Source organism: Malania oleifera, chromosome 1 (genome assembly GCF_029873635.1).
Source record: "Malania oleifera isolate guangnan ecotype guangnan chromosome 1, ASM2987363v1, whole genome shotgun sequence".
NCBI lineage: Eukaryota > Viridiplantae > Streptophyta > Magnoliopsida > Santalales > Ximeniaceae > Malania > Malania oleifera.
In genome coordinates this window covers 149,201,683-149,215,790 of record NC_080417.1, presented here as the reverse complement: position 1 = coordinate 149,215,790, position 14,108 = coordinate 149,201,683, and the positions used below count along the sequence as shown (strand labels likewise).

At 33.6% G+C, this 14,108-nt stretch overlaps 1 protein-coding gene across 1 annotated transcript in view; it reads left to right on the top strand.

Moving 5' to 3' along the window:
- The window catches only part of LOC131164347 (uncharacterized), a 67,151-nt gene that overhangs the window by 19,054 nt on the left and 33,989 nt on the right, over positions 1–14,108 (top strand). Inside the window, exons 12-15 of the mRNA XM_058121474.1 lie at positions 11,354–11,497; positions 11,658–11,740; positions 12,823–12,964; positions 13,108–13,191. Coding sequence (XP_057977457.1) covers positions 11,354–11,497; positions 11,658–11,740; positions 12,823–12,964; positions 13,108–13,191 — 453 coding nt within the window. The remainder of the gene's footprint in view (positions 1–11,353; positions 11,498–11,657; positions 11,741–12,822; positions 12,965–13,107; positions 13,192–14,108) is intronic.

The window sequence follows — 14,108 nt, the reverse complement described above, 5'->3', positions numbered from 1 at the left end:
AAAGTTCTCTCATATTGTACTATAGAATCTGGATTGTTAAGTTACTGGGGGTGATTTGCGAAGGAAATAAAGGCATAGACGAGCTCAATTGAGGAGGCTTATACTTAAAAGGCGAAGGATTGTGGGCCTTGATAAAATTGTTATCCAATGATGAGGGGAGATTACTTCAATTAGAAAAGGGGATCACAGGACGAAAAGGAAAAATTATTTGTGTTCCTGATAGTAAGAACAGTAAGGCTGCAGCTTTCATCTGAACCAAGCAAGGTGATTGTCATTAGATGTTCAGACTGGTTTCTTGAACATAATAAGACACAATAGGTTAACAGAAGAGCAGATTGGGGGCTCGAGGCAGTGGGAGAAGCGCTCCTTCGCAGAAGTCGTTGCCATCATTTTTGGTTGGGGGGGGGGGGGAAAGAATGATTCGGGAAGGAATGATGGAGAATCTTGTGATTTCAGGGAAGATTCTCTTACTTTCCTGCCTAGCCCAAATTTTAAAATTGCTTCCAAATATAATATTGGGCTTGGGAGAGGGAAGTTTGGGCCTGTTACTAGTGGGCCTCTTATAGCCACCAAATGGGTAATTAAAGATAAAGGGGTAGTGGGGGCCAAGCCTTAACCCAAACGGGCTCAGAAGATAAGATAACAGAGGCTAGTACCCAGACCCAAGAGAACACTGGAAAAAACAGCGAGGGAAATAATGAGAGCAGAACCATGGCAGAAAATACGGAAATCAGCCCAGAGGTGAATGGTTCCAGTGAGCATACTCAGATTATTTAACCTTAAAGGATAAGATTGAGCTTCCTAAATACCTGGTGACAGAATTAGGGGTGCGAAGGGTGAATTAGCTGAAGGGGATGTAGAGATTTATGACAATGTACCTCGGCAGCAGGACTGTTTAGAGGATCTAGTACAACAATCAACGCAGCAGAAAGAGGGTAGTTCCTCTTACAAAACTGATCCTAGTTGCTGCCAAAGGCCGTATTTAGTTGAGTATTAAAATACTCAAATGGATGAGTTTAGTGAGGATGAGAGGTGCTCAGAAGCAGATGATGATCTAAGCAGTTTTTTTATTCTGATTCTGGTTTACTAGTTGATCCTTGAGAAGTGAGTGAGAGATGAGAGGTGAAGACAATTGGGAAGAACTAGCTTGGAGATTTGTGCTTTAACGAAAGAGCGGAAGAGATGTTATTAAGAAACAATCACATATACCTTAGCTTGCACAAGGAGAGAGTTCTTTATTGTCCTCTGATGGTTCTATTAGACACAAGTCTGATCAGAGTACAACTTTTATCGATGAGGGATTTTTGCCCCTTGCTCCTGAGCTTATTTTTAATAAGGTGGATGTTGGTGTCAGTTCTTTAGATGTTGGGAGGGGCAATGACAAGGAGACAGCGGCTCCAGTGGGCGATCTGAATTCTTCAGAACCTGGAAAAGGTATTCTTCCTATTCTTGTTCAGTCCTTTCCTGATGATTCATTATGCCACAATGAGGGAACTAATGGGGGAGTGACTTTGGTGTTGACTGAGGGGTTAGTTAGAGGTTCTATCTTTAAAGTTGCCAGTAAGATTGAGAGAATTATGAGAGATTTTCTTTGGTCAAGGGTAGGGGCTTCTAGGGATCATTTGGTGATTTGGGACTTGGGAGGTGGTTTGTAGGACTAATAGGGATGGTGGTTTGGGTCTTATAAATTGGTGTCTAAGAACATGGCTCTTTTGGCTAAATGTCTTTGACAGTTCTCGCTCTAGAGGTCTCATCATTGTGGCATAAAACTATCAAAAGTAAATTTGGGCTTGATGGGAATGAATGGGATACTAATTTGAGTTCTAGATGTTCTTTGGAAAGTCCTCAGAAAGCTATCTCCTAGATTTATCCTCTATTTATTCCCCATACATAATTTGTTTTGGGTAAGGACTGTAATATCCATTTTTGGAAAAACCTATGGATGGGGATTGTTGTTCTGCCCACCTCTTTTCCTTGCCTATTTCACTTGAGCTCAGGGCAAAATGATCCCATTTCTTCTTTTAATGTAGACTCGGGCAGTCCTTTACCTTTTTGGGATTTTCACTTGAGGAGAGCCTTGAATGATAGGAAAGCTAGTCAGTTATCTTCTTTGTTGGTTATGTTGAATAATTGTAGGATATCTTCCGAAAATGATTTTCAATCTTGGTTGTTGAATTCTTCAGGTGCTTATTCTTGTAAATCTTTCTGTGAATTCTTGGTTGGTACCAATTTCTCCTTTCCATTCTACAAAGCTATCTGGAAGGTCAAAATCCCCCCTAAAATCAAAGTGTTTCTTTGGTTGGTTGTGCTTAATAGGATAAATAATTAAATACTGATGACTTGTAACAAATGAGGAAACCTTTAAAGGCTCTCTCTCCTGATATATGTATGCTTTGTTTTGATTGTTCAGAATCTGTTTCAGATCTTTTCCTGCACTGTGATTTTGCATGGAAGGTTTGGAACAAGTTATTCAATTACTTAGAAGAAAGCTGGGTTTGTTCTAGAATAATGAAATCTTGGCAATATCTTTTGTGGGGTTTGGGAGGAAGAAGGAATTACATTATGGCATTGTGCTTTATTTGCCGTGTTTTGGGGCTTGTGGAAGGAATGTAACTTGTGTATATTTTCAGGGAAGAAGTTACCATATTGGTTGGTGTAGGAAAAGGTTCTTTTTATGGCTTCTTTATGGTGTGTGGGGCAATGAAAATTTCACGGGGATGTGTATTTCAGATGTTCAGCGCGTTTGGCAGTTTCTTCTTAGGGCGTGTTGATTTTCTTTTCCCGTCTTTTACCTTTTTATTTATTTATTTATTTATTTATTTTATCTTTTCTGTTTTCCTGGGGATTCCCTGATTTCGCTAAGGAGATGTCTTCTCTCCTGATTGTACATTCTTTCTTTATCTAATGAATTCTTTTTCTATAAAAGTAAAAAATGTTTTTGAAGTGTTAGGGTTGGGAGGTGATTTATTGGATGGCTGTTAGATCCATGAAGATGGAGATTTTTTTGGAGTTAGGATTGGGTTGGAATGGGAAACATATTTCTGTGTTTGCACTAGGTGGGCATGAAGGAGATGGATGGAGCAGTTGTGCAAGAGTTTTGGTCGTCAGTTGTGATCTCTCTTGGTAATGGAGTTGATGCTCAGGATTACTGGGAGAACAGTGAGAAGTTCCTTCGTGGAGTGAGGTGTCATGGCAGAGAAAAAACAATTGTGTGATATGCAGTAGAGCAATGCAAGCAGAGGAACTCCGGATGGGGAGTCCAATTTCTTGCTCCAGAGGTGGCTAGTTTCTGGGTAGGGGAGGTTGGGATGCTTAACTTTAGTGGTGGACTTGGGCTGGATCTCGGGTAATAAGGAGAATTTAATTTTTTCAAATAGGCCAGCTGAATTTTCTTTCGATGAACAGTCTCAATATGGGGTTGGTGAGGTCCAACATAGATTTTCAAGTAAGCAGGCCATTTATCAATGTAAATATGAGGAAGACCCACATTTGTGATGAGGAAACTGTTCAGAGGAGTTCTTCTAAGGCCCAGAGCAGTTCTCATTTGCTTGTGAGTTGCAGGGTGGTTTGTTTAGTGAAACAAGAGGTAGTAGTAACAGGCAGGTCAAGTGTAGAGGACTGGAAGAAGAGGAGCATTTATGTGTTGCTAATTGGGAAGACGTGCTGGTGGAGAATAGGAGATTGATTGCCTCTTCTTAGGGAAAGGTAGTTGCACAAAAGGATTCCACAAGGAAATTTTGAATGGTTCAAATGGAGGAGAAAAAGTTAAGTGCTAGTGCTGTGAGAGTGTCCAGAAACCATTCATTTGTGGCCAGAGGTTGTTGAAATATATGTAAGGATCAGGAAAGGCAAAATCTTGATAAATAGCTGTGTGCACAAGGTGCTAAGGGATTGAATGCAGATGTGGAGCAGAGAACAGGGACTGCTAATGTGGGAAATGAGGGTGGACATGAGTTTCTGATTGCTTGTAGGGACTATGAAAGAAAGATTTTTACTTGTAGGGCGGCATTGCAGAGTTTGAGAAGAGGAATTTATGTAATGAAAATAATTCTGATGTGCTGGTGAGTAAATCTTTAAAAAAGAAATATGGATGGTAGTCATTCTACTGAGGAAACTTCAAATTTTTAGAAGTTTGGATCTAAGGGTATTGAGAAAGATAGTCTTGAGGAAAAATGGAGCAGAGAATTTTTGTGTTTTTCATTTGCAAGTTTTGGAATATACAAAATTTTTCAGAAAATATTTTTTTAATGCATTGTAGTTTGTGTGTGGTTTCTGCTAGTTGTAGGGTGTAAGTTAGAAAATTGTCTATGTGAAATAAGTTCAAAAAAAAAAAAAAAAGAAAAAAAAAAGAAAGCAAATCTGTGCTATGCCTGTGTAACACCAATTCTTTGTACACACTGCCAGTCCCAAGCCTAGATAAAGGAGCAGGGTTGTGTTAAGTAGTTGACAACCAACATAAAACTTTGTTAGATCTTATTATCATGAATTCTTACAAAATTCACATGGACCGGGTCAGTATAAAAGGGGGAAAATTAATAAGTTAGCACAAGAAACTAAGATTAGATTAGCAACTTGGAATATAGGGACTCTTATGGGAAAAATATATAGAAATAGTGGAAATAATATTTAGAAGGAAAATTAACTTAATATGCCTTCAAGAGATGAAATGGATAGGAGAGAAAGCTAGAGAAATTGAAAAATTAGGATTTAAACTTTATGCATTAGTAAAGAGAAACATAAAAACAGGGTGGGTATTATTGTAGACAAAGACCTAAAAGATAATGTAGTAGATGTTAAAAGAATAGGGTATAGGATCATTAAAATCATGATAGCTTTAGGCCTAATGATAGTGAATGTCATTAGTGCATATGCTCCCCAAATAGGTTTAGTAGAAAATCTTAAAAGATAATTTTGGGAATATATGGATAGTATTTTATAAGGGATACCAATGTTTGAAAAGACATTCATAGGAGCTGATTTGAATGGTCATATTGGAAAGGATAATATAGAATATGAGAGGATACATGGAAGCCATGGATATGGAGATAAAATTAGGCCAGTGATACATTCCTAGATTTTGCCATGTCTTATGATTTGGTTATGTTGAATACTTATTTTATAAAAAGGAAGAACACTTAATAGCTTTCAAGAGTGGGTATAATAAAAGCCGAATAGATTTCTTCTCAACTAAGAATAGGAATCGTCTATCTTATAAGGATTGTAAAGTTATTCTAGGTGAAAGTTTGGCTACATAACATAGAGTCTTATCATTAGATATACATTTTAAAAAATGGAAGAGAAGTAGCATAAGCCCTTGTCTAGGAGTACTTTAAAAAAAAGTGCTTATAGCACTTAAAGTAAGTACTTTTTCAAAAAAGTGATGTTTGGTTTGCATTACAACAAACACTAATCAATATGTATTTTTCCAGAACAACTTTTTTTAGAACTATTTAAGTGAATTTTGAGAAGCAATCCAGGATAGCTTTTGGCCACTTATAAGTAATACTATTCATAGGCGGGATCAATTTTGTAAATATAAGTAAATTTAGTGACTATTTTATAATTTAAAAGTTACATTATAAGATAATCATGTTGTTAGCTTTGGTGCAACCCAAGAGGGGAGGTGAGTTGGATATTTAAAAATTATTTCTTAGGTCAACCAGTCTAACAACAGTATTACGCAACCTAGGGTTTGTATATGCAATTATAAATCCAATCATTCACAATAAAACATACACGTGCGGTAAATAAATTGCGGAAAGGTAAATTGCACACACGATATGTTATCGAGGTTCGGCCAAAGTGCCTACGTCCCCGCCTTGGCTCACCAGTACAAGGATTCTATTATAAGCTCACTTCACGGGTGGAGCGGCACCTAATACAACCATCTCAATTAACGGGGCTGACCTCAACTTACAACTACACTTTACCAGAATGGTGCACCTAGCTTTCTTAACCGGGTCAAAGCCAATCTGAAACTATTCAACAGGGCTAGTCTCCTTCTTCAGGTCCATGCCTGGAATACAAAAAATATTTAATATAAATTTTGCGTACACGGAAATATGCTTCTCAACAAGCAGAAATGTACCACAATACAGTCTAGATAATAATGCAAGCACAGATGATAGTAAATATGCTCAGTGCTTATAGTATGTGTTAAACACTCAATCTAATGTGAATATACAATCAAGATCTAGAGTGTATTTCCAAGCAAACTTTGAAGCAAATAATCAATGTAAATCAATCACCACAAGTTTCAAAGTGTTTCAACAAGTATATTCAAAATATCTCAAATAGGATTTTTCTCAAAATAATAGCTCAAGAGATATTTGAAAAATGTAAGCTTGTAAAAAATATTTTTGCAAGTCAAAAACACACAAGCTTGATGAGTCTTGCAATCAAGATGCAAAGACTCACTAGCTATAAGGATTTTCCCACACAAAGATTTATTGATTAAATCGGGGGAAAAATCCTAGCAAAAACTCTCTATGAAAAATAATAAAGCAATCAACAAGGAAAGCTTAAGTACTTTGAATCACTCAATAACACTCTTAGGAAGTTGGATTTCTCAAAGGAATAGCAAAGAGTGAGTGTATGGGCTTAGTATGTGAAAGATATGATCTTTGAAAAATAGAGGATTTTTGGCTAATCAAGTATGCTTATCTCTCTTAATTTTTGCAAATGAACCCATATATATAGAGAGGGTGAAAAGGGTGAAAATTATGACAGCCAGGGACATAGGGAATTATTAAAAATGTTTTAAATGAGTTTAAGAGATTAACCTTGATTTACCCTAATTAACAGAGGTAAAAATTAAATCAACCCGAGCGTTTCGGGCGCCTGTCCCTTGGTTCGGTCGTCCGAACAGACACAACAGAAAAAGTGATTTTTGAAGTTTAGGTGCCTGAATTTAGGTTCAGTTTGCTGACCAAGGACGATTTCCATTCTGTCCGAGGTTCGGTCGCTTGAACCACAGTTCAGCATACCAAATTGCCAAGTTCGGTCGTCCGAGGGTAAAATGAATTGTAAGTTCGAGCGCCTAGGGACGATGGAAAAGTATAAGGTACAAGTTCGGTCGACTGTGGACACTCAAGTCATTTGAGTTCGGTCGCCCGAATCCTGGTCAACTTTTTGACCGGTCCACGGTTCGGTCGACCGAGGCAATTTGACTTGCTAGGTTCGGTCGCCCGAAGCCTTATGATTTTAACTTAAGGTCCATTCTTTGATTTTAATTTAACCCCTAATAACATGTGAAGTATAGTGGGGCTTTGTGCATTAAGTGTGGGAACCTAAGGTCTATCTAATGTCATTTTGAGCATATTGTCCTACCATGCATGATGCAGATTATTATAGGCCATATAGTATTATAGTCCATAATTAATTACAACCCAAAATGAAGAATATAAAAATACAATTATAAATAAGGTACAATATTCTTCAGTGTTCTGTAATATCACCATACGCCATCATGAAATAACATTCTTTTCAATTCCATGCGTAGAGTGAACCTGCATACAAGCCTTAGTGCAAACATCAGTACTAAGTGTATTTATCATTATCAAAACGGGATATGACCAACTAGGTCAACACATATATTATTTTGTTATGCATTATAATATATAAATTATTAATGAAACATAATTAAATTTTGGAATAAAGAAGAAAAATCAAATATTAATTTAAATTAGTATTAAAAGTTAAAAATAATTATTTAATTAATAATATTATTTTAACAAAAATTAATATGTAATCATATGTTATAAATATATATTAAGAACAAGATTATTATTAATCAAAAAATAATATTTTATTTTTTCACTTAATAAAAATAGTTAAATATTAATTAAAAATAATAGTTAAAATAATTATTAATTAAAATTTTAATTAAAAACTAATCATATGTTATTTTATTATGCATTTTTTAAAACTTGTTAATCATTAATAAAATATAATTAAATTTTGGAATGAATAAAAAGAACCATCTATAAATTTAAAATTAATATTAAATAAATTTAAAATTTTAATTTAGTTGTTAATACTATTTTTAACATAAATTAATATGATAATCATATATTATAAATATACATTAATAACAAGATTATTGTTAATTAATAAATAATATTATATTATTTTATTTATTCTAATATATTTAAATTTTAATTAAAAAATAATATAATTATAATTTAATATTTTTATTTAAAATATATTTAAAAATACATATTAGTTATTATAATTCAATTCTGGATTGAACAAGAATTATTTATTAATTTAAATTAACATTAAATAAATTAAAATTTTAAATTTAATTAATAATATTATTTTTATTATAATTTGATATGATAGTAATATGTTATAAATATACAATAATAGCAAGATTATTGCTAATTAAAAATGATAATCTTATTTTTTTTTAATAGAAAATAGTTAAAATTTTATTATAAATAATTAAAATAATTATTAATAAAATTGTAATTAAAAAATATTAATATTTGTAATTTAAAATATGTTTAAAAATAATCTTATAGTTCCCTATAATAAAAGTAAGTGTCCAAATACCACTTATTTTAAATACAACCAAACACCACGTATAACTTTAAGCACTTTTCTAGTTCAGCACTTACTATCAACACTTATTAAATTCAGCACTTTTTCTAAAAGTACTTTTGGATAAGTGGTTCCAAACGATCCCTAAATCAACACTAGAGAACTAGATGGTGGAACTTAAAGGGAGATAATATAGTAAAATTCAAAGATAAAATGAACAAAGAGTGTGATTGGGCAGTAGGGGATAAAGTTGATGCAAATACTGCTTGTAATAAAATAAAAAATTTTATCATAAGGATAGCAAAAGAGGTTTTAAGTGAGTCCAAAGGAAGATACTCAGGTAGTAAAGAAAGTTGGTGGAGGGATCAAGAAGTCCAAAAAGCCGTTAAGACAAAAAGAAATTGATATAAATATGGAAAAATTGTAGAAATATAGAAAAATTTGAAAAATATAAAGAAGTGAGAAAAAATGCAAAAAAGATTATTAGTGAAGCTAAACATAGAGCTTATGATACTTTATATAATATATACTAAACTAGATACAAAAGAAGGAGAAAAAGACATTTATAATCTTGCTAAAGTTAGAGAAAGAAAATGTAAAAAAAAAAAAAAAGGATAAAGGACGGGAATGATAATGTCTTAATTAGAGAAGAAGACATAAAAGAGAGGTTGAGGAGATGCTTTGATAAGTTGTTTAATGAAAACCAAAATGAAAGATTGAACTTGGAAGTGACAAATGAGGAGAAGACTAAAAATAGGAGATTTATTTGCAAAATTAGAGTCCTTGAAGTTAAGAGGATATTAAAAAAAATGAAACGTGGGAAATCTATAAGACCAGATAAAATACCAATTGCAGTTTGGGTATGTTTAAGGGATAAAGGAATTATTTGGCGAACTGATCTATTCAACATTATCATGAAAACTAAGAAAATGCCAGAAGAATGGAGAAGTATGTTAGTACCTTTGTACAAAAACGAAGGCAATATTAAAAAATGTAATTACTATCGTGGAGTTAAGATTATGAGTCATACAATGAAATTATGGGAAAGGGTAATTGAACATAGAATAAGATTAGAAGCGAAGATTTTAGAAAATCAGTTTGGCTTTATGCTTGGGGGATCAACAAAGAAGCTATTTATCTTTTAAGAAGTTTAATGGAAAAGTTTAGGGAAAAGAAGGACTTGCATATGGTTTTTATTGACCTATAGAAATCTTATGATAGAGTATTGGTGGGTCTTAGAAAAGAAGGGAGTTTGCAGTAGATATACGAAAGTCATTAAGGGTATGTATGATAGAGTAATGATTAGCGTTAGGATTGTAGGAGGAGAATTTAGAGATTTTTCCAATCACAATAGGTGTATATCAAGGGTCTACTTTGAGTCCTTATTTTTTTATTTTAGTAATTGATGAACTAACTAGGAATATCCAAAATGAGATCCTTTGGTGTATGTTGTTTGTAGATGATATCGTGTCAATTGATGATAGTAGCAGCGGAGTGGAGTCTAAGCTAGAACTTTGGAGAGCCTCATTAGAGTCTAAAGGGTTTAGGATAAGTAGGAATAAGACATAAAATATGAAATGTAATTTCAGTAATGTAAGGATTAGCAACAGAGAGGATTAAACTTGATAATCAAGAGATTAATAGCACTGATAGATTTAGACATCTTGGATCTATTATGCAAGCAGAAGGGGAAATTGAAGAAGATGTAGTACATAGAATTAAACTAGGGAGGGTTGACTTAGATGGTTTGGGCATTTGAAATGGAAGCCTAGTAGAGCACCGATGAGGAGGAGTGAGTTAGTTATTGTTTCTAGCATGAAAAGGGGTAGGGAGGTAGTGAGGAAAGATTTAACAGCCCTTAATCTAATAGAGGAAAACGCTCTTGATCGAGTGAGTTGACGAAAAAGGATTCATGTAGCCGACCCCACCTAGTGAGACTTAAGGCTTGTTGTAGCAATTGTTGTTGTTATACGTTTCTTTTATTAAAAAAGAAAAAAGAAAAAAAAACGATTGTTAACCCATTGGTGATCACTTGGTTTGATCACTGTCTGTGGTTCGTCCAATCAATTCCCCTATTTGGGGTCAAGGACTGGTTGAGGTTTTAAAACATTAATTAGTGATTCAGATGATCTTTTTCACATTCTCAGCATTAACACTATGTTTGGTTGCTGGAATGGAATTGAGATAGGAATGGAGTTGAGGCAAGAATGGAATCAATGTTGGGACAGAATGCGATTACTATGTCTAGAATCTTGGATATACGTTTGCAATGGCTGTCCAAGTCACAATTCCTATTGCATTCTTTGGTTTGGTTCCCTTGATTTATAACTTGAAATGAATGAAAAATTAATTTACTTTTCAAAAGTACCTCTAAACTAGGAACTTCATTCACAAGCCTTTTTCTAATGAAGGTGAAAAATTTTAAGAAAAAATTCAATTTGAAAAAATCAAATTATGAAATTAATTGTAAAATTTTTTTAGAATGCCCCTGAATCAGGTTTCTAATTTAAGACGCATTATCAATATTGCCCAAAAATTTCTAAATATAATTTAATTTAAAAATTCAAATTATTTAAGTAAATGACCAAACTTTTCAAAAATACCCCTAAACCAGATTTCTCATTTGAGCCTTTAGCAGCCTCTTCTTGACAATTTTCATTTTGAAAGTAGATAATTATTTCAACTTCTTTGTGTCATATATCAGAATTTGCATGCACTACAGTGAACATAATCATTGTGTGATGGCCACATTTGCATAGACCATTTGTTTGCTTATCATGTTCCCCTTGAATTTGTCAATTGATGCCAGGATAATGATCTGGACACTATTTTAGAAGGTATTTCAAAGCGAGCATGTGAGAGGGGGATTTCTGAAAATGAATTAGGAGGCTTGCAATCCATTTTTCTGAAGGTTCTTTCTCATTTTACGGATGTAGAAGATGTCTTTGCTTTGGTAGGCTCCTCAAGTTCTCTTATAGCCTTATTTTGCCTATTCACATTTATTGTATAGCAGTTGTATTGTGACTCTGCTTTAAGTTTCATGTTTTCATTGATGGTTTGATATCATATGATATTTGAAAGCTGAGCTAGTAATTGTGGTGGTTATTTTGTAGAATCACTTTGTTGAGATCTTGGATGCAATGCATGGGAGCTCAAGGAGTATTGTTAATCTGCATATCCTTAACATGGCGACAAGGTGTTTTTCTTGGTTTTGTATTTTGTAAATGTCCTCGCAGTTAAGATGCCATCTTTGTGTCATTGCACTCTCATAGCCAGAGTTGCTAAACAGCTTTTGCTTGGTTAGATGCTTTGGTGTTGCATGCGTCTGTCACCTGCTGCCAGCAGCACTTCCCACTGAGAAAATGGTTGGCAAGTGCTGACTAGTAGGGCCTTGCTGAAACAGAAAATACTGGTAGTTGAAGAAAAGCTGAATTGCCACTAAACCCTGAAAACATAATTTTCATACTTGATAATTGATATAATAATCAGAATAAACTTGAACTGTAAACCATAAAAATGAATTACTTGCAACTAGGAACGCAACTTGCGTGGCTGATGTTGGTATGGCTTCCACAGCTTTGCAACTGCAATAACTCTTAAGAAAATCTCTTTTCTGATGATTAAAAGTCTGCTAAATTTTGATAAAGACAATTATGGGCATAGTGGTCAAATAAATCAGGAATATTGAATAGGGTAGGGGTATAAATTTCAGCAGCAGCTTTATAAAAGAATAATTGGGCCTTAATCCTTGCTTTATTGGGTTTAATACTCTTTACACATTTCACATGCAACTGTCGGACTTGACTTACAGAAGCTTACATTGTTGCTAATATACTTGTGTGTATTTCAAATAATATTGTTTATCCCTTTCTATAATTTCTTTCTAAAAGGGTACTACCATTTGAGCTAAGGGATATGAAGTCTTTGGACTTTGTCTGACATTCTAAAGGATTGGAAGGCAGCTCTTCTGAAACTTCTTTGGTTGTTGCTCTTTGCTTTTCAGAGCACATTTTGTCCTCCTATTATTGTACCTAGTTTTGTTCTTTAATAAATTTTTCTCATCCAAAAAAGTTGAAGTGTTTGGGCTTTGGAATGAACATGTTGACCATGAAAGGTTCAATAGAGTTCTTATTTGTACACAGAATTATGGTCCCTCCTATTTTGTGTGCTGCTTTTCCCCCCTGTGCCTGGTGAATATTTCATCCATGTTATGTTTAATGTATTCAAGGCTTTTCCTGGTTGTACAATCCAGAATCTAACCTTAGTTTTATTGCACAGGGCTGGTTATATTCGTGATCCTACAACCATACATTTGCTTTTTGAAATTTCCCAGTCACTGCATGATAGTATAGATTTTTCAAGTGTGAAAGACGACAATAATCAACAATCAGCTCGCCTAATTTCTCGTTTTGTCCATATGGTATCTTCCCTACTTACCTTTTCAACTTATTTCTTTTTAAGAGTTTAATGGGCCAAGTATTTTTATTTTTATTTATTTAAATTAAATTATTTTGAATTCTCTATTTGAAAGATTAAACATTTATAGCTGCCTTTTATTGTTAGGTTGACTATGGGGAAGAGTTGGAACGCCATTTGACATTTTTAGTTGAATGTCGTGGAGCTTTTGGTACCATAAATGAGCTTAAGGTTTGCATTTATTTATTCTTTTTCTTGCACATGTGAGAGTGGGCCACTATTTATTTTTATCCTTAGCTGTGCAGTTCAAAATAAAACTGGTGCTTTCTGTAGTTGTAAAATTCTAATAATTTTGAGGCGTTTGTATATTGTGAATCTGTGATACTAGTAAACCCCACTTTTTTTGGGCCACTGCCCCTTGTTGCTTAGCTGAGTATATGTCATTTGCTTTCATAAGTGAAGCCATCTTCAGTTATCATCATACATTATGCTATTGTCTTTTTATCTCCCAATCAAGGTTTTAAATTTCAATTTTGACCAAAATTTTGAGGCTTCAGATGTAATTTCAATTTTGATTTTAAAAATTGATGGAAATTTTTGGTATGAAATTTTTCTACGAAAATTTGGAAACTTTTAATAGACGTAATAAATCATTGACAAGTATATGGTGTATAAGGTGCAATATATGTAATCAATAATCCCATTGAACATATACAATTAATATCAATGAAATTCATCATCATCAACAACAACAACAACAAAACCAAGCCTTAAGTCCCACTAGGTGGGGTTAGCTATATGAATCATTTTCTGCCAATTTATGCGATCACGGACCATTTCATCAATAAGTTAAAAAATATTAGTTATTATGTGAGTACAACTATTTTTATGTAAAAGGTTGAATAATTGTTGTAGCTAATATCTAAGTTCAATTTTGCATAAAATTTTGAAACTCAGAAAGTTATCATTTATATCTTTATTGTCATAGTTTTTATTTTCAATATAATAGAAGATCTATTAAGAGAGAATTTTCGATTTTGGTTTTGAATCTTGAATTTCAATTTCAGGGAAAATTTCTCCATGGTCAAATTTATTTCGTTGAAATTTCAAAATATTGAAAATTTTGGATGATTTATGCAAATCTCAAT